Source organism: Lycium ferocissimum, chromosome 10 (assembly GCF_029784015.1).
Source record: "Lycium ferocissimum isolate CSIRO_LF1 chromosome 10, AGI_CSIRO_Lferr_CH_V1, whole genome shotgun sequence".
NCBI classification, from domain to species: Eukaryota; Viridiplantae; Streptophyta; class Magnoliopsida; order Solanales; family Solanaceae; genus Lycium; species Lycium ferocissimum.
In genome coordinates this window covers 40,444,758-40,465,060 of record NC_081351.1, presented here as the reverse complement: position 1 = coordinate 40,465,060, position 20,303 = coordinate 40,444,758, and the positions used below count along the sequence as shown (strand labels likewise).

At 33.8% G+C, this 20,303-nt stretch overlaps 2 protein-coding genes and 2 non-coding genes across 4 annotated transcripts; 2 read left to right on the top strand and 2 right to left on the bottom strand.

Moving 5' to 3' along the window:
* Positions 1–5,600: 5,600 nt before the first annotated feature.
* LOC132033853 (probable choline kinase 1) lies at positions 5,601–8,967 on the top strand. The gene is made up of 8 exons (XM_059423974.1): positions 5,601–5,711; positions 5,987–6,349; positions 7,056–7,177; positions 7,253–7,448; positions 7,660–7,777; positions 7,915–7,962; positions 8,395–8,495; positions 8,592–8,967. Exons 2-8 carry the CDS (start codon positions 6,011–6,013, stop codon positions 8,766–8,768), a joined length of 1,101 nt encoding a protein of 366 aa, XP_059279957.1. The 5' UTR covers positions 5,601–5,711; positions 5,987–6,010; the 3' UTR covers positions 8,769–8,967.
* A 426-nt stretch (positions 8,968–9,393) lies between these two features.
* On the bottom strand, positions 9,394–9,464 carry TRNAG-GCC (transfer RNA glycine (anticodon GCC)). Its single transcript has one exon. It is a non-coding gene; the product is annotated as a tRNA-Gly (tRNA).
* A 1,113-nt stretch (positions 9,465–10,577) lies between these two features.
* Positions 10,578–10,648, bottom strand: TRNAG-GCC (transfer RNA glycine (anticodon GCC)). The gene has a single exon. It is a non-coding gene; the product is annotated as a tRNA-Gly (tRNA).
* Positions 10,649–13,478: 2,830 nt separating this feature from the next.
* On the top strand, positions 13,479–19,480 carry LOC132033852 (signal peptidase complex subunit 2-like). The gene is made up of 5 exons (XM_059423973.1): positions 13,479–13,674; positions 13,898–14,049; positions 14,929–15,010; positions 18,902–19,044; positions 19,147–19,480. Exons 1-5 carry the CDS (start codon positions 13,573–13,575, stop codon positions 19,241–19,243), a joined length of 576 nt encoding a protein of 191 aa, XP_059279956.1. The 5' UTR covers positions 13,479–13,572; the 3' UTR covers positions 19,244–19,480.
* Positions 19,481–20,303: the final 823 nt, after the last annotated feature.

Below are 20,303 nucleotides of genomic sequence, written 5' to 3'. Positions count from 1 at the left end.
TATATCGAATAATATGGTTAAATGAAGTTAACACTAAAACCCGGACCAAAATTAGAAAGAGAGAGTGAGAGAGAGAGAGAGAGAAAGTTTCAATATAAATTCTAATACGATGTTTTAGATCTGAAAAGCTAACCCCTAAAAGTAGGGAAGTGCCCCCTATTTATAGTTTCTCTCTATGGGCCTTTCATACATCATAAAGCCCTAATATGGATAAGGTTGGGTCGTACGGTCTGACACTCGTACGACTGGCAGTAATAGGTGGCAAAACGATCTTCACACGTGGCAATTGAATAACTGATTGATAGGACTAACGGCCATGATCGACCCGGCCAGGAAGAAACTGGACTAACGGCCACGATCAACTCGGCCATGAAGCAACCGGACCAACGGCCACGATCAATTCAGCCATGTAGAAACCGGACTAACTGATAAGTAGTTTGCCCCGGATAAATCGGACCTTACGGTTCTCCTCCAGGCTTCTTCCGATCAACTACTACCGATGCAATACCCATAAATGAGCGCTCGTGCTTGTTTTCTTCCTTTTCTTGGTCCCCGGTCTCACTGGCCAAGCATTAATCCAGTTTTTACCGTATATAAGTTCGTCTCTGTTTCCGACAGTGTAGATTACAGCACCAGACCTTTTGTCTGTTTTAGATGATTGTTTGCCGACACACATTTTCCATGCTTAGTTCCTAATCAACGAGGATTAATTACTAAATCCACATAGCTAATTCTTTTAAGTCAGCGGATCTGTAAAGTCAAAGATCTTCACTCATCCTTTTGCTTTTCTTTTTTCCTTATTCAATTGGCCATGTTTAACCTTGTGCACTCAAAAAGTCTAACTTCATGGCCTAATGACATTAGTTGCTGAGGACTTTGTGTGCTATTTTTTTGTCGTCTTCTGTTTGACATTTTAAACATGCATAAGCATGAGGTGTGTGTACATAATGGGCTGGACGGATCCGTGTGTATGTATAATTGGCACTCGCCGTGTGCGTAAGTCGCCATCATACGTTTATGTTTGTGGGACTATCTAAGGACCAGTTCCTATGCAGCGATTCGTTTCCTACATGGAAAGTTAGTCTGATTACTATTGAGTATAGGATCTTTCGCAGCTTATATATACATGGCTTTCCTTCATAATTATGTATTCTTGTTAAATACATCTTTCATTGAATAATAAGAGTGGTAACGATCATGGTTTTCTTCCCCTCGTGGATTTACACGTTAAAATGGTTTGTTCTTCTTTTTTATTATTATTGCTCGAATTCTTGTTATTTCATAACACGTACTACTTCTCCTTTTCCATTAAAAAAGTGTGAAAATTAAAAGAAAAGAACAACCAAAGCCAAGCTAGCTAGTCAGTAGATTATATTCGGTCCTTGAGTTGCAGAGTTCCTAGATGATCTTCAATTTGTTTAAGACAAGCCAATTTGGTTCCTTTTGTTATTCTTGGGGACCTCGAGTTAACAAACTTAAAAATAAAATTTATAGCTTTGGACCAAAGCGATATGTAATGGTAAGGAGATGGTCTAATGAATTGGGACGACTTTTGGTTGCTGCCAAATGGTCAAGAGTCATGATTCTATAAAAGTGCACTTTTGACAATTGTTTAAGTAGCTTTTTTTTTTAAATTATTTTTTTATTATTTTTGTACGTAATTGTTTAAGTAACTTCTGCAACTATATATTATCAAAATGAAATTTCTCTTTACCTTTTCTTTTTTTGTGAGAGTACAAAGTTCGAATGTATCCGTTTATCGCGGCTTCATTTGTAGACAATTTGATAACAACTATTAAGATTCTCGTATATTAGCTATTAAATATTCACACGACTGCTTGTTTGCTCAGTTCCATTTGAAACTCGAAATTTTTAATAGTAATTTTATATAATAATACACACGAATTATTTCGCTTATGTCCCCTAGTTTTGCAATGCTGGTCTCTTATAGCAGCAATTCAAATTACGGTAAAAATATGGAGTAACAAAATCATGGATAAGTACTGCGTTGCGAGATTTCGAATAAAGTGATAATTGGCCAGTACAAAATTTAAAAAGAAAAAAAAACGAACTTACCATACCCAGTGGAAAAGGCTAAAATTTCATCAAAGGATTCAAGAAAATATTCTCTTGTATTTAGGATATCGAACAATTTATATAAACATTTGGTGTGACTGAGTTTTTCATAAAAATTTGTCCAAAATTTATTACTGTAGATATTGTAGGACGAAAAATAAATGGTTATCATCGATGTCTTTTCACCTTAAAAAGATCAATTATCACAGTCAAGTCCAAGTGACAAAAAGCTAAGTTTGACAAAATCCACACCATCCCTTTATAACAAGCTTATGAGTTATAAAATTGCGGCTATTATACTATTGAGTAATATAATATAATATAATATCTTATCTTGTCTTTTAGTTCGAATCTTCTTTTCAAGGCAACAATGAATTAATGGTTGGCATCGAAAATGACTAGAATAGGAATCAAAAAATTTAAAACGTAAGGATTAAGTCCTCATCATTTGAGTACCGCATGTAAAGTCCTTTTACCAATTTATGCCATTACCCTTTTTGAGTCAATCAAACTGTAAACTTTTGTCTTCTCTTGTTAGGAGAAAAAGACATATTATAATTATAGTAATCCTGTGGGTTCCACTTTTGGTATAGGTAGGTCCCTGTTGTATAAGTCAATATCAGTCTGTATCATGTATATATCCAAAATTTGGGATAAAAATTCAACATATTTTTTCTTTTTTCAATTTAAATATATTAATGGTGATGCAAAATATTTTATGGTAGAGTAAATGGCACGTAATTAGATGCAAGAACAGTTAAAATAGAAGAAGTCCATCTTGCCATGCTAATATTTGTTCCTATTTTTTTTTAAAATATCTTTTCTATATCAGTATAAAAAAAGATTAAAACATATCAATTTCCAGACTTAGTATGTGTATCCAAATTATATACGTCCAAAGCATCACTTAAGAATCTTGAAAAACTTTGAGTGAACACTAAATTCCTACTCTCATGTTATAATTATATTAAAATGTCATTTTAAAGAAAAGGACAAAGGGGAAGGAGCAATATCTTGGGAGTCTTTTATTATTTTTACCAAGTCAAAATACAAAATGGATATAAATGAACAAACCCCACCATCCTTGTGGATAAGACCGGATCTCACAAATTGATAAAAATTACTAGTACTAGTAATAAATGGGATTTCTACATAATTATCCGCATGTACCTGTTTACAAAATTCATTCCTAGATAATTGCACAATACAGTTTTAGACATTGTATATATTTGGGATATACATAATTGCATACCTCGGACTTATCTAAAATACAATAGTAGTAAAGCAGTTGAGTGGCACTTATGCTATTAAGATACAAAACATGTAAATTGTATATCCCAAATGTATATAACATACATATTTGTTGTGTATTTTATTATAAATGTAAGTACGCGGTCTAATACATTTTTTAAAATTCAATATTATTGGATAATCAATTTGACTGCATGCATGGGTATCTGCGTTAATCCCTAATAAATTCCCGATTTGAAAAAAGAAGAAGCTAAATTGTCAAGTTACAAATAGTTAAAGTATTTACTAAGATCTAATTATGAGTTATTAAATGGAAGATGAATAAAAATTCTCAATTGGAAGGCACTCCACTAGATACTCGAGAGTCCAGCCCTTCTAAATTCTTTATGTGTTCTTTTTTCAATAAAAAAGTGTATTCTCTCCGTTTACTTTTACTTGTTCACTTTGAATTTTTGACGCTGTTTTAAAAAATAATAAACGAAGCGCATAATTTACCATTTTACTCATATTAATTGGTGCATATTTTTATTAGATTTGGAAAAATAATTTGAAGTGAGTATTTAATACAACAACAACAACAACAACATACCCGATTGGATCGGCGTGAGGTGCGGGGAGGGGAGTAAAGTGTACTGCACCTTACCCCACGCTTGGAAGGTAGGAGATCAATTCGAAAGACCTCTACTAAAAGAAAAAATGAAGGAAAACAAGGAAACAAGGAAAAGAGTCGGATACGGACGAAAGAAATCAAAACCATGTGAAAATGAGAAATAGCGAAAAGCAAGAGCAAGCGAAAATGACGAAGTCGTGATAAAATAACAAAGATAGACAAGACCAACGCGTGAAAGTAGGATAAAAATACTCCTAATACGAGAAAGACCTCGCGCCCCCCACTACCCCTCTACTTCCACGATCTCTCGACCTCCACCCCCCTTCTATCACGTGTCGTATGCCCATGTAGGGGAAGTGAGTATTTAATACTATAGGTAAAACTGGACAAAAAAAATCGTCTTATATTGATATGCGAAAATTGACAAGTAAACATAAAAATTTATTTTTAAAATAGCGAACAATTAAAAGTGAACAGAGGAAGTAGCATTTTTAATCTTTACTTTCCTATTTCATTTTAGTGACATGATTTTGGAAATTGATCCGATGATACGTTAATTTCTTTTTTCTTTTAATTTACATTTCGTGTTTTGGGATGAAGGGGCGTAATTAAAAAGTAACACGTGTCCATGTCTCGACCGTTCGATACAGTTTCGTACTAAATTAGTCGTTAGGCGCTTTTTTTTTCTCGTTTTAGTCGTTAGTTGTTTATTTTTATAGCAACTAAATTTAGCGGGTTCCTACGTGGCAAGTTTTTATTGGTAGCCTGACATCTCCCACGCGTTTTAAATAATGTGCCGACCAATTCCCAAGGTCCCAATTGCAGTTACACACCTAAATATTTTTCACATTCTTTTTTTTATTATTTTTTTATACTGCATATTTTATAGTTTAAAATTCACAACAGCTGGTTGTGATAGTTATAGTTAGTCAACCCACTTGTGTTTAATTAAATTATTTCTTTTAGCGGCTTAATTTAAGTATTCATTTTTTATAGGTTTAAGAAAAAGAGTCTATTATGACAAGATTTAAAAGAAATAGTAACTTGAATATAAGTACTAAACAATTAAATAGAAAAATATTTTAAATGATATCGGTTATAGTAAAATGACCAATAATTATAAACAAATAGAGTAATTATTACGTATTATATAACATCTTATTTGTAACTTTGTTCATGTAATAAATATTAACTCAGTATTAAATGAAACAACCCGAATAACGCGGAAGGAATATAAAAGATACAAATAGTCAAACTTCGTTTTGAATGCAGTTACAGAAATTGATTAAACTACAAAATTATAATCCGAACTAAATCTAAAAGCAGATTGGCAAATTCTAATATGCTTATCAACAATATTATTCATTTCAGCAAATAAAATGCTTCACATCGAGGTGTGCACAAACTGACCTGAACATCATGTTATATGTGCAAACTGGTTCGGATACCATGTTTATAAGAAAAAAAAAAATACTCCATTAATTAGAGTAGGAAAATAAAAAAAATCTTTCATTTCAACTTTTATGTTGTTCCTTTAGTTCCCATTTCAATTTTTTTAATTAATAAATATAGAAAAAAATTAAAAAGAAAAAGAAAAAGTGGATTCTTGGTCTATATGGTTGTCACAATACACGGAGACAATTTATCTATATATACACACACAAGAGCTCTTGCGTAATGTCATAGTTTTCTTCCCTCTGTAAATCACTCTCGATATTCATTAATCTTTTAGAGCTCTGGTAAACGGTTCCATTTCTCAGCTCCCCAAAATTCTGTAAGTTCTTTTTATTAATTCTTGATTGCAAATCCTTCATGGGGTTCTTGAATTTTGGTTCCTTTCATCTCAAATTTATGTTTATAGCATGTAATTCTACTATTTTACATCTGGGGTCTGTTTAGTTTTATCAATAATCTGTACTTTCTTGAACAGATCATGTGTTTGACTTCAGAAATGTTATTACTTTCTTGAAATTTTATCACTTTCTGGAAATTTGTGTGTTAGAATATGGATACTTGGTGACAAGACTTTCTTGATGTTGAATTTTTTAGGTGAAGCTTTTTTTATCTTCTGTGATGGCGGTGAAGACTGTTGAAAGGATTTTGCCAGAGGAATTGATGAAATTGCTTCTATCTTTAGCAAAAAAATGGGGAGATGTGTGGGATCTAAAGAACTTGAAAGTTCATCATTTAAGTGGTGCTATGACTAATGAGGTATATAGGATAAGTTGGCCTACTAAGAACGAAAACGTATCGAGGAGAGTTTTGGTTCGAATGTATGGTGAAGGAGTAGAGAAATTCTTCAATAGGGATGAAGAGATTAGAGCTTTTGAGTGCTTGTCAAAGAAGGGTCAAGGACCTAAGCTTCTTGGTCAGTTTTCAAATGGTAGAGTTGAAGAGTTTATTCATGCAAGGGTATGTCCAATTTCTCATTCAATTTGTTGACTTTAGTGTTAATATATTAACTTTTATCTATTGGATGTACGTGTGCTTTCTGTAGGTTTATGTTACTATAAAAGTTAATGATTTCTCTTTACTGTTTCTAGAAGTGAAATTAGAAACTAAATGAGTACACCGTGGAATGAGATTTCTAGGAGTTTTTGCCTTGTATGCTGATGATTTCTCTTTACTGTTGCCAGGAGTGAAATTAAAAAATAAATGAGTACTATGGAATTTTCTACGAGTTTGGCCATGTATGTTGATGATTTCTCTTTACTGTTTCCAGAAGTGAAATTAGAAACTACATGAGTACACCATGGAATGAGATTTCTAGGACCTTTTGCCTTTTATGTTGATCAAATGATCATAACTTTACTATTTCATTGTTTGCTAAAGTTGTGTTGTTGAGTCTTTGACCATGTCCAGTATAAAGAACAATTGGAAGTATTAGTGGAGTCAATATTTCATCAGTAAAATACCAATTATCTTCTCTGTTTTTGCTTATACAGTTACTAGAATAGGGAAAGATCACCTTCTCTATAGGGTACTTTATATAATTTGGTTGATAAACTTCCTTTACAAATATCAGATGCACATAATATTATTACAAAAGCTAAGATATATTTTGATGTTTATTGATTGCTGGTTGACTTTGTTCTGTCTGTCTTATCTGCATTTTCAGACACTATCTGCCGAAGATCTTCGTGACTCAGAGATCTCTTCTTCAATAGCTGCAAAACTGAGAGAGTTTCATAACCTTGACATGCCTGGTTCAAAGAATGTCATTTTATGGGACCGTCTCAGGTACCAATTTACCAGCCGGAACATAATATGATCAAATGAAAAATTTTATACTAACTATCTATGTAAATTTTCCAGAAAGTGGCTAAATGAGGCGAAAGGTCTGTGCTCCCCTGAACATCTAAAGGAGTTCTCGTTAGGTAATCTAGAGAAGGAAATCAGCTTATTGGAGAAGGAACTTCCAACAGAGTCTCAAGAGATTGTCTTTTGCCACAATGACATGCAGTATGGTAATATAATGGTGGACGAAACAACGAAGGCCATTACTATCATTGTAAGTGTTGTATGATATCAATCAGAACGTTATACAGCTTCTCTATGAAGGCATATGCTTGCTCAAATTTGCAAACATTTTCATCTGTTTTGTTGGCCTTTGACTTGACCACCGGCTTCCCGTATATCAGTAATTGTGCATTATTTACAAACTGAATTCGGTAGCTCCAGCAATTCCTGAAGATTGAGACTTCTATTTATTTGCATTGCAGGACTATGAGTATGGTGGTTATAATCCAATTGCTTATGATTTGGCGAACCACTTCTGTGAAATGACTGCAAATTATCATACTGCTACCCCTCATATCATGCACTTCAATACTTACCCTGGTAAGTAAATATTAGTTGCAACAAGAGACGCAGATCATGTTTGCTTGCTACTCTGATCTTCCATGGTAGTTCTTTTATTGGATTATAGACTTGAGAATTCATCATTAATTCTTTTTTGAATTTTAAATTTCCAACAGATTTAGAGGAACGACAGCGATTTGTACGTGCATATCTCAGTTCTTCTGGTAAGCTTTGAAGTTTGAACGGCTTTTACTGTTGTCTTCACCTCTCTGTCCAAAGCATATGGTTGATTTCTTGCACATGAGAAAAACTGTTTTGATATTAAAAGATTCGGGTTGATACTCTAAAGCAACAGGTTCTGAAATAGGCCGTTAATATACATAAAAACAATTTGATCCAGTCAAGCTGACGCATTTTTTGTCCCTTCAGGACCACATAACATTTATTATTCTATTTGGATAGGCATATCTGATTGAGATTTATGTTGACCTTTGAGCAGCAGAAGGATCAGTTTTTTTTTTGTGCTGGGATCAATATTTTGAGACTTTTAATTACTTTAGATATGTAGAACCTGACTCCCAACTAACTTGGGCTTGAGAAATAGTAGTAGTCTTTGTTATTCCCTTTTTCCAATTATTATATTGAGCTTGGTACAGGCCATCAACCCAGTGATGAGGAAGTAAAGAAACTTACTGACGAAGCAGAGAAATATACGCTTGCCAATCACTTATTTTGGGGATTGTGGGGAGTCATCTCGGTATGCCTTTGACTATATTCCACTATGAATTTGATGGCATAAATACAGATCGGTCCTCTAATCTTTATCTTATGTGTTTGCTGTTTCTTCTGTCAGGCATATGTTAATAATATTGAGTTTGACTACATGGAATATGCGAGGGGAAGGTTCAAACAATATTGGTTGAGAAAACCTGAACTCTTAGGTGCTTCAGATGACTTGTTGCGTGTGGATGGTTCAGCTGAACCAAAACCACATTCTCCCCAATTGCTTGATGTCAAAACATGTACGTAAACAACGTAGACGTTAAAAGCCTTGATAATTAATAGGCCTATGTCTTATAATGAGTGGAGCATTTAGAGAGTTCGATGTTTCATAGAATATGTTGATAGGCTATTATTGAGGTTAAGTATCTGATGTACTGTTACGAGTGAATGTTGTCACAACCACAAATATATTGTCCAGTTTCAATAATTGCAAGTCTCTTTCTCAAGTTGTTGCTTTCATTTTCCATCTCTTTTTAACCTTCATTTGTTACCAGGATTGTAAGTAAAACTAAAAGATACTTCAAGGGAGAATAGTTTCTTTATTGGTGTACATACATAAAATTGGCAATGGCAGACTACACCTGAAAACACTCAAATTGTGTAAGGCAAGACAAGATATGTGATATGTCTAGTCTAGCAAAAATAGTCTCATCTATTAAAGATACTGGTCAGAACAGTAGGAAGAAATGGGCAAACAAGGCACTTTTTGGACGGTTAGTTCATATATAATCACTACTGTTGTGAAACCTATTTAACGTTTAGTCTCTTTTTAGACTGCATAGTTTATAGTAAAAAACTAAATCTTTGCATTGCGATGGCCAGAAGAGGAGAAAAAAATTCAACTACATGTAAAACCAACGGAAAAAAAAAAATGCACCAGCCGGGAATCGAACCCGGGTCTGTACCGTGGCAGGGTACTATTCTACCACTAGACCACTGGTGCTTGACGAAACGTAGATTTTCCAATCATGTTATCTATCACTGTCTTGGCTAGTAGTTGTGCCCACCATGCTTGGACGCCAAACAATACAGGTTGCACCAGTTGAGGTCTTCCAGCATAATATAATTTTTTTGCAGTCCATGAAGAAATCTTTGCTACCATTTTCTCTATAAGGGGTTGCCATTGAATTAGCGTCATCTTTTTAGTGGAAAGGGGCACTCCAAGGTATTTAAAAGGCAGCTCTCCGTACCGTCAAAGGATGTGGTGCAGCGGATGGGGCTGCTCCTTCCTTAAATAGAAGTCTCGGGTTCAAGCTTTGGGTATGGAAAAATCCTTGATAGGGAGCGCTTCCCCCAAATGAGGCCCTACGCGGCGCAATCAGATATAGTCGGGCTTCAATACGGATACCGAACACCAGAGGGAAAAAGAAAAAAAAAAAAAAAGGCAGCCCCGCAATTGCAGAATCTTATTCTTCACTGAAAATAAATAATGATTATTTCTAAACTTTTAATTTTCTTTTTCCAATTGGAATTTATATCCAAATACTACTCAACTTCCAAGCATTCTTCCTTAACATCAAGTTCAACCTTAGATTTTTGTGCAAATCTTAGTATTAGCTGGTAGTGGCGTCATTCTTCTCAAAAGAGGATTTATTCTCAAATTTCTTTACAGTATTTTAAAGCATCAATCTTTTCATAAGAGAATAAATTCTCAACTTTTAGCTCTTCTGAGCTCTGAGTAACCTTAATTATTTTAAGATTTTATATAGAGCAATTCTTTTTCCAATAATCTTCATTATTTTATTATTACGTGTAGAGCAATTTTTTTCCCACTGATGGTAACAAAATAGTAATAACTTGTCTTCTTTTTCAGATTTTTTTCTTTAGTTGTGTCTCCTCTATGAGCCAACAATTTCCAAACAAGAAAAGTTAATTAAGGACCATAAGATTTAGAAGAAAAAAGCAAGTTATTGCAAAACTGCGGAATTTCATTCTATAAGGTCCGTAAGCAATCACTTGCTAGAAAAGGATGACAACCAGGAGCAATTCTTCACTTTGTAACAGACAGTAGAGGCGAAATTAAAGAGAAAGGAACAACACGACAAAAAGACTTGCTTGCACCAGCCGGGAATCGAACCCGGGTCTGTACCGTGGCAGGGTACTATTCTACCACTAGACCACTGGTGCCTCCTGACAACAACTCCTAGCATCATTAATAAACTATATTGTCTTCTGTTGGAAGAGACCTTTTTTTGGTATAATCATTGAGTATTCGATACCCTTTTTGTTATTCGAAGGTGCATAGCATTCGGTTAAAGGAGAAATCATACTCTAGTATAAATTTCTCAATTCTGATCCGAGATCTAGTTAATAATGAAGGCTTGTCTCATTTATCATGCATATCCCTTGGTAGCGGGCGGGATTTGAAGAATGGGTTCGTTCTTTTAGAGATAAGATATAAATTTTATAGTGACATCAACTTAGCGAGCAAAAGATAATTCGGCATCAAAGAGATGCATAGTTATTTACATAAGACTTGGGTAATTAGAAATAAAAAAAAATGTAATTAGATGTAATATAAAATGAAAACGTTTCTATTTGTTGGGTAATTAGAAACTAAAAAAGAAAAAGGGTTTAGAAATAATATAAAAAAAGTAAGTTAAAGGCTGCTTCAATAATATACAGAAAAACAAAAACTGCAACAAGTGGGGTTCAATCCCCTGACTTTGTGGAGTTAAACACAGCCCCTAATCAGTGCTCCACTCAGCCTGGTTTGATTATGTGTTCCTTCAGTTAATATTAGATATATTTTCAGAATTATACACATAATATATCATGGGTTCACGTGACTCAATTTTTGTACATAAATTCACCGCTGCTCGGTAGTTGTCATTAGAGTCCAAGTTGATACAACAATTAATACATGAGAATTATATCAAATAAGGTTACTCCTTGGTAACTATCTATCATGAGTTTGTAAAATATTTCTGCAAAACGAGGAAATTAGTTAAAAAGGGTCTCTACAAAAATGAATAGAGGTATATGACTCTCATGGCCTGCACTCTGTATACATGAACGGTCGGCATACTTTAGATAGCGATTTGTTATATTTTTATAGAGAGTCATTTAATCAATTCACCCGACTACTAGTCAGTACTAAAAAATTATTGAAATGGATAGCCTCTACATTGTTTCATACTACTTTTTCTCGAAATATGGTGTTTTAAATTTTAATGCGTACTTATTGTTTAAAAAAAAAAAGAGTATATTATCTTATATTAACTGTTTTGTTTTCTTGTTGAAAAAAAAAAGTTTTTTTTTTTCTTTAAAAAGTAGTAGTAGATTTTTTCATATAAATATGATTTAGTTGGAATCTTTTATAATAGGTGAAAATCAATTAGTAGAATTCAGAAGACTCATTTATCTCGATCTCTCGCAATTGTATGTAAATCCTAACGTCTTTACAAGATACTTATATTATCCCAGTAATCCCCATCTTGCACTATGTTGTGTTAAGGAAAGAGAGAGGTAGTAAACAAGAAAGAAATTTTGGTTAGTTCAATTACGTCAATTCCGACGAAAAGTAATTCAATCATACTCTTATCTCTCAAATTTTGAATATATCGAAAAGTTAACACGAAAAGGTTTTCAATCATTCCATTTTAGTTCACCTCCTTTTCTACTTGTCAATTGAAAAAGAGTGATCCGCCTCCACGTAGGGGTGTCAAATGAGTGGTTTGGATTGAATTTGGGCCGAACAAAATGGGTTGAGTTCATAAATGAGTTGGTTATAGACCCACTCAAAAGTTATTTGGGCTGAAATGGGCTAAAAGCGGGTCATAACTCAACTTGTAGTTCGATTTGGGCTGCATATCAGTCCAACTTTTTATGGGCTGAAATGTGTTGGGCTGAGCTAATAATTGGACGGGTCAACGATCAGTTCAAACTTGAGCGGGGGTGGACGGATCACGCTTTCATGGGCTGATTTTGCCATCCCACCTCCACGTTACTCCCATTCCGCTAATCTATCCTCATCACCTCAACTAAACATAGCATTACACATAGTCGTGGAGTGTTTTGGACGTTGGGATCTGGAAAATGGATAGTGAAGTCGCAAATTATTAGTAGTCTGAGTTTTGGATTTGCTCACTATAATACTTCAAGAAATTTTTATTACATTATTTTTATGAAGTTGAAATTAAGAATAGAAATTTGGATAGGAAATAATCTTCTATTATATGTAGGTTGCAATTTAAATGAAAGAAAATGATTATCTAAAATCACATGTTATGCACCAAAAAAACAATCTCCCAAATTTGAATCTCTCAAAACTTTCCTGAATATCCACGAAGGTAGGAGTAAGTTTTGTACACATCATACCCTCTTCAGACCTCTGGGATTACACTGAGTATGGTGTTGTTGTATATTTCAACTATAAGCCATTTTTTAACTTTTACTCAAAATTGTGTATCAACTAAGCAATCTTTTAAATTATATAGACTTCGTGCTTTCATTTTATAATAAATAAATTATCACTAGGATATTATATATTTCACTTGCTAGAAAAATTTATAACAAAAAAATTTAGAAACTAACATAGAAATAATTAGTGTCAATTCAAGTCATATATAGTACTTCCTCCGTCCTAATTTGTTTGCGAAAGTCAAACGAGTTGTTCTTTGATCCTAATTTTTTTCATATGTCTTTTAAGTATTCTAAATTATTAATTATAGTGATTTATAGTACTTTTTATGTAATTTTCAAATATGTAAATTTTATTCAAAAAAATTTAGAGATGCTATATTCAATCACACAATTAAAATTAAAAAGTTTGACTTTCAAAAAGTGAAAAATGTCAAATAAATTGGGACAGAAGTGTACTTCTCTTTCCAAATCGAGATTGCTTTAATTGGTAGTATAATAAACTTCTTCCCATTCTCACTCTATTACTAAAATAACCCTTGATACATGTCACATGCATTTACATCCCTAAGTAATTTCATCTATCGTCATTTCTCTCATATCTCTGACTAGCAATACCTCTTTTTGTTTTTTTGGGTTCGATTTCCAGACAAACCCTAGGGAAAAACGCACAGTGAAAATCAGAGAAAATGGCTTCAACCAACCAAACACCCCCTAAGAAAAACCCCAAAAAGGCCAATCTATTGGATCATCACTCCATCAAGAACCTTCTAGATGAATCAGTCACTGAGGTAACTCAATTTTTACCCTACATTTGAATTGAACAATCACTGTGGTAATTCAGTTTTTACCCTAGATTTGAATTTAACAGTTACTGTTATTAATCAGTTTTTTACCCTATATTTGAATTGAACAATTACTGTGGTAATTCAGTTTTTACCCTAGATTTAAATTGAATTTAAGTTATTTTTTGCGTGTTTATGTTTTTATTTTTATTTGATTGTATTGTTGTAGATTGTGACAAGCAAAGGATATCCAGAAGATGTGAGATTGAGTAACGTAAGATTGTTGATTGGGACAATTATAATTGCAATTGCACTTGTTGCTCAGTTTTACAAGAAGGAGTTTCCTGCGAATCGCGATTTTCTCATTGGCTGCATTGTCTTATATCCTTTTTAATTTTGTTTTTTGATTTTTATTTTAACTGTTAATTATGAAATAGATCCAAATGATATAGGGATTTATATTATAACCTGCCTTGTTTCTTTGATCAGTAAAGATTATCACTGAGGAAGAGTTGAAAAATCGAAAAGAAAAAAAATACTATTTAATTCTCTGGTTCGATAACTGTTTTTTATTTTTATTTATATTCACCTGCTGATTGTGTGTTTTTGTTGGGATGATTATTGAGTATTAGAATGAAATGGAACCTAATGGAGGATATAGGGGATTATATAACCTGCCTTATTTCTTTGATCAGTGAAGATTATCACTGCTTATCACTGAAGAAAAAAAAACAATTTAATTCACTGGTTTAACAACTGTTTTGCTTTCACGGCGTGCCTGCGTAGGACCTTTTTTTTTACATTATTTTATCACTGTTGCTGATGGCATCTGTTTCATTTGTTGTAAATACTGTTTGGTTACCCCGTGAGAAAATTAATTTTTTTTATGCTAATGCTCACTTATTTCTCCAGTGGAAATGGCAATTGCAAATTGATTACTAAGTAATATTTATATAATTAAAACGAACAAGTCCCTGAGGCCTTATCCTTGTTAAGAATAGTCACAATTTAATAGACATGATTAGAGAGTTGAATTTTCGATGTGAATGTTCATATTTGGTCCTATATGAGTCTATGTTTGAGAAAAATGAAAGTGATAAATATTGAAGGCCACAGGTTTATAGGCTTTGTATATTTGATTGCAATATTTGTACATATATGGGAGTTTGATTGATGGACGTTTTATGGTGCTTGAGAGATTTAATACTTTTAGTATGTGAAACTTTTTCTCTAACTTTGTCGTATCCTTGACTATGGCACGTATATCTTGTTCAACGGGATATTGCAGTTGATTATCCACACAAAGGAAAAGAACGCGATTTTGTTCACCTATCCTCCGGAAGTAAGTTATCCATCAACATGCCCTTTTCTGCAATAGTATGTATGTGAAATTCAACATGCTAATAAGTTTTTTGTTGTGCATTAATTGAAGTAGTGAATTCTAACATGTCCTTTCTGGAGTAGTCACTGATTAATGCGAGGATCTTTCTTGATGAATGTGCTTGCCGGAATTAGAACTTAACTACCAGTTATAATGGCTTATGCTTTATTTAGTTGCCCCCTTAATCTTTGATTGCATTTAGGGAAAGTATGACAAAACTAAGTTGCTGAGATTCTTTTTTCTGTCAAAGTCATTTCTTATACTTCCAATTGCAGAAACAATACAAGGTCCGTGATAGTGTGCTATGATGTTGCTTTCTATGTAGTCCTGGTAATTTGGTGGTTATTTGATTTCTTCAGCTTTAACCTTCCCACAGTCTTATGCTTCGTTAAACATATCATGACATTGAGCTTAAAGTAAATACCGTAGCTTTAACTTTATGTTTTTTTGGATACACTAGTAGCTTTCTGTTTTTTCCAACAACATTGCTATCCAGTCAATGCTGTAAGCATTCTACCCTTGCCCATTTGGATTAAGTTAAGTCGGTACATCCTAATAACATTTCTATTTTATTTAATGGATCAAATTTTTTTTTCTCCAAATCCCATCTTTATTATCATTATAAATCTTATGAAGCTGATAAAGTGACGGCCTTTTGTCCTATATAAATTCTATACATCTATACTAACACACAGATGCCACCATTCTTAAATCTTACAGATGTCTACGAGGCAAATTTTATAAAAATTCTGGTTATATTAGGTTCAAAAATCATGTTAAAAAATTAGGCAAGGAATCGACAAGAACCATCAATTCTTCTGAATTGCGCCTCACTTTGATGCAGACTAGAAAAACATTTATTTATAGGTGTAGGAATTTTTCCATAGAATAAATAAGAATATAGTTGGTAATAAACTTGTGAGAACATGGGATCATCGGTTGGTGGATAATTATTTGACCTTTAGTGTGTTAATAAGTGGGTAGATCATGGGATAATGGACTTAAGAAATTATGGCTATCTTGTCATCTCTATAGCCACTAAGATGAAAAGTCATGCAATTTAATATCAATATTGTTAATATTAAAATATGATTTCTCCCGCACTCCCCTACTCAGTTTAGCTTTCCAACATATTCAGTACAAAAAAATTGTTGGAAGGTGTTTATTTGTGGTGGACCTCTGAACTCAATATGAATCCATAGTTTTTTGGGTCATACGATGTTGTCGTGCTGTTGTATCCTTGAGGGGACCAGTCAAGAGTATTACTTCTTTATTAGTTATGATTCTACTGTTGTGAGTGAGCTTGAATCTCCTTAGTATTGTTGTCAAAAATTGTCTAAGGCCTTAGCAAGAGAATGAATCAGCACGTTGAACGGTTGAAGGGATATGGTTAAAGCCCATACATTCATGAGTCTATATGAGGAAACTCAACCTGGTATCTTATAAACCAAATATGGAGAAAAAGCACAATCAGATGATGGCTCGTTTCGAAATGTGCTATTATGCTTATTTTATTTTTACTTCCTGGTGGTGTAAGCGCAAGATTTGTGGAGGTTTGAGTTTATGAACTCTTAATGAAACTATGTAGCTCATATGATTGTGTGTTGATTATTAAAAAAATGAGTGGGGTGTTGTAGTTACAAGAGCAACATTGACAATTGTGCTAGTTGATAAAGCTCCTATGAGAATTTGACTTATTCTAAAAAACATTTGTGTAAACCGGGATAAAACAAGGCCGTAATTTGCTCGCCAATAATGCTTAGTCAACACATTGATATTATGTGTAAGTAGCGATACTTTATTTCCGATAGTCAGTTCCAGTGTGAGGCCACTACTGATTCTGGAATAAAGATTGTTGTTTTAAGGTTCAATATAGAGACTGTTACCTTCTGAAAAAAAAAAAAAAAAAAAGGGTTCAATATAGAGACATGTTCACTATGCATTAGTTTTCTTCAAGAAGTGAATTTCTTAATTAAAATGGGTGAGAGAATCTTGGAGAATATGCATTTTAATATTAAAAATGTTAATATTAAATTGCATAACTTTCTCAGGAAAAAAATCCCATATAACTTTTCATCTTCATGCCTATGAAGATGAAGAAGTGGCCATAACTTCTTTAAAGTTTCTATCCCATGATCTACCCACTTATTACCCCACTAAAGGGAAAATAATTATCCAACAACTCATGATCCCATAATCTCACAACTTTATGACACCTCTACATATTTATTTATATATATATATTTATTCTATGGAAGAATTCCTACACCTATGAATAGGAGTCATTTTACGTTGTGATGGTATGAACAAGTGTAGTAGTGTGCATCAAAGGAGAGGTCTAGTTGTGTAAAAAAGAGAGAAAAAAAATTTAAGTCTCCAACATATTCACCATAAAAGAGAGTATTCATTTGTTGGAAGAAAGGGTTCTTCGTGTTGGAGCTTCGGACTCAACAACTAGTGATGAAAGCGTTGATCAAACAAACATGAATTGGGTGAATGTAAACCCATTTTGACCCATCAAATACTTATTTTTTTCAGCAAGTTTTATGGACATAATCCATAGTTGACCTGATTTAAATGAATCAATTGTCCAACTCATTTTTTTTAGCGGGTTGGACGGATACTTGATTATTTTATTCATTTCTTCAAGCACTCATTAGAAGTGTGATGAAGGGGGTATCGTATTATGGCTAGTGTAACTTATCATATGGAAAGAAATTTGATAACAGGAACTTATAGGTAATTACCTCAGACGAAGTACTATATTGGACGTTTTCTCTAGGTTTATTAGTTACCCACCAAAAGGGAGGTCCATGCCGTTTATTTTATTTTACCTGCTTGCTTCCGGGGTTTATCGTGGTGGGGTCTCACTAATGCACTTTAGATCTTCTTATCTAGATTACTTTGTCAGTTTCTGTAAATATAAGATGCACTATTTTTCTAGTGTGAAATCTTCATCTAGTAGCACATTGTGTTCAGACATCAAATCTGGTAGCATCGTTTGTTTCTTTTCTTAATTCTTAGTCTTTATCTCTATCTCTCGTGTTTTGTAACCCTTAAATCTGCTAGCATACCGTGTTCAGACCTTAGACCTGGTGGATACCCTTTCTTTTCTTGTTTTCGTCTTTTAGTTTTTACTTTCCTATTGTATAGTCGTCAGTTTTATCTGTCTAGTGTAATCTTCTCTTCTAGATTCTCGGAGTTCTTTCTTCTTTGTCTCTCTCTTTTTTAACATCTTTTATGGGAGCTTACGTGCTCCTTCAAGTAACTGGTACAGTCTAATGAGTTGCTCTAGAGGCTTATATGATGCTATGAAGAGAGCATGAAGGACTCCCCGTTTGTGATTTTTTCTCTACTAGATTTTGTTATGTTGCTTTTACTGGCGAATTTTGAGGTTACTGCTCTTGGTGTATATCAATCTGTAGCAGTATTCTTTCCAATATATTTAGCTATCTTGTTACTTGCAAGATACCTTTAGCTATAGTCAACTCGTATTCACTGCAGTTTGTGGACTGCTGTACTCTATGATCAGCGTTTTTTATGTCTTATGACTTTTGTGACTCTTACGAAGGCCAGAGGCTTCTTCTTCTCCCGAAGATGTCTCCCGTAGTCATCAGGAATATCACCTGCATAGATTTTTGTTGAGCTTCGTCTTGCAGTGTCTGGAGGTTCAGTAGCTCATGCTTCATTGAATTATCTTATTAAAACTGGCGTGAATCTTCTGTTAGGAGGAGATGCATATGCTGAAATAACAGTTATTGCCTGGTTAATCTTATACTGAATTAGTCGCACCTGGGCAATAAATTTCTTATGCCTGCTCATAACGGAACTATGGATTGTTGTTTGTGACAGGGATCTTTTAACAGCACTGGCTTAATCGTCTCATCGAAGCTGCCTAGATTCTCCGATATGTACACACTTACTGTAGAAAGTGCTGATCCCAAGTCTATTTCTGCAAGGCCAAAAGTTGAATTTACCAAGAGCGTCACAAAATGGTCTCTTTCTCCCTACCTCTCTTCCTTTCCAGAGAGGAAATATATTACAAGTGAGATTTCATAAACTGAATGACTTGATTCTGATGAGATATGTTTTTGCAGGTTTGCCAAAGATGGAGTTCTTGTGGAGGGGCTCTTCTGGAAAGATGTTGAAGCCTTAGTTAACGATTATGCTAAGGAACACAAAAAGAGCAAATAGATGCTGTCAGACATTTTGATAGGAATGTTGGTGCCATGGATATAGCCAATGAGATTTAAAACATCGGTTAATGACTTCTGGATTAATATCATCTAAATCATTATTGAAGCAAAGTTGATCCATTTTCATAGTTGAATTATATTGATCCAGCTGAAAGTATTTTAGCCCTATTGGCCCTTATATTATTATAAAAGTGAGTAGTATTTTGGCGATGTGCGGTATCTGCACTTGGTTTCTAAGTCTCGCCTATTTCTTTGCCAATTCATATGCTTAAGGTAAAAGAAGGGAATATTAATACTGAGGGTTGCTCAATTAGGGAGATGGTTGTGATTATTTTTCTTGGATGTTCTTCCCCTTGTTAAGCAAGCACCTGTGAAAGTAGGATAGTCGGCTTTTTGACTTGAACTACATATATTTACTGTTAAAATATTTTGAAAATATTTTTTAATCTAAGTATGCACCTGTTATTACAAAGAAGTAAGGTTTTGTGGGACTTACAATTTTGAATAATAACCTGGGTCTTTAACGTGGCAGGGTAGTATTCTACCACTAGACCACTGGTGCACTTGTTGGTACTCCATTCATTCACTATGATATTATAGCAAGTAGTTTTGGTCTTACAGATAATGAATAATGTGCTGTTCACATGCCAGGTAAGTCTCATTTTATGAAACTTTAAAATCTATGAGCTAAAAGAGTTTTGTAACTGTACGCGGAACCTAAAGAATGCCTTACGAGGTTTGACATTTCAAAATAAATTTTAAACATGTATTGCTCTTTGGACATAGATTTGCATAAAATGGATGCAATATGATTTTATATTATTTTATGGATCCACAAACAACACAGAGCTTCGTGCACACCTTTTTTGAATAGATTACTCTTTGATTGCCTATTTGTTTTCATGTATGATATACACGGTCTTTAAATAGTATTTCTTATTGAGTACAACAGTTTTAGTGCTAGATTACATCCAGTTATTCGTACTCTTGAAACTTCAGTAGAAACTACACAACAACTTGGGGCAGAGCCTCAGAGGGAGTCTCAACACAGAAAAATC

Excerpts from the sequence above, each read along its gene's own strand:
- LOC132033852 (XM_059423973.1), top strand. The coding sequence starts at position 13,573 with ATGGCTTCAACCAACCAAACACCCCCTAAGAAAAACCCCAAAAAGGCC. Across the intron at positions 14,050-14,928 it reads CTCATTGGCTGCATTGTCTT|GTATATCTTGTTCAACGGGA; the intron begins ATATCCTTTTTA and ends TGACTATGGCAC. Across the intron at positions 19,045-19,146 it reads ACCAAGAGCGTCACAAAATG|GTTTGCCAAAGATGGAGTTC; the intron begins GTCTCTTTCTCC and ends ATGTTTTTGCAG.
- LOC132033853 (XM_059423974.1), top strand. The coding sequence starts at position 6,011 with ATGGCGGTGAAGACTGTTGAAAGGATTTTGCCAGAGGAATTGATGAAA. Across the intron at positions 7,449-7,659 it reads CGAAGGCCATTACTATCATT|GACTATGAGTATGGTGGTTA; the intron begins GTAAGTGTTGTA and ends TTTGCATTGCAG. Across the intron at positions 7,963-8,394 it reads TGCATATCTCAGTTCTTCTG|GCCATCAACCCAGTGATGAG; the intron begins GTAAGCTTTGAA and ends AGCTTGGTACAG.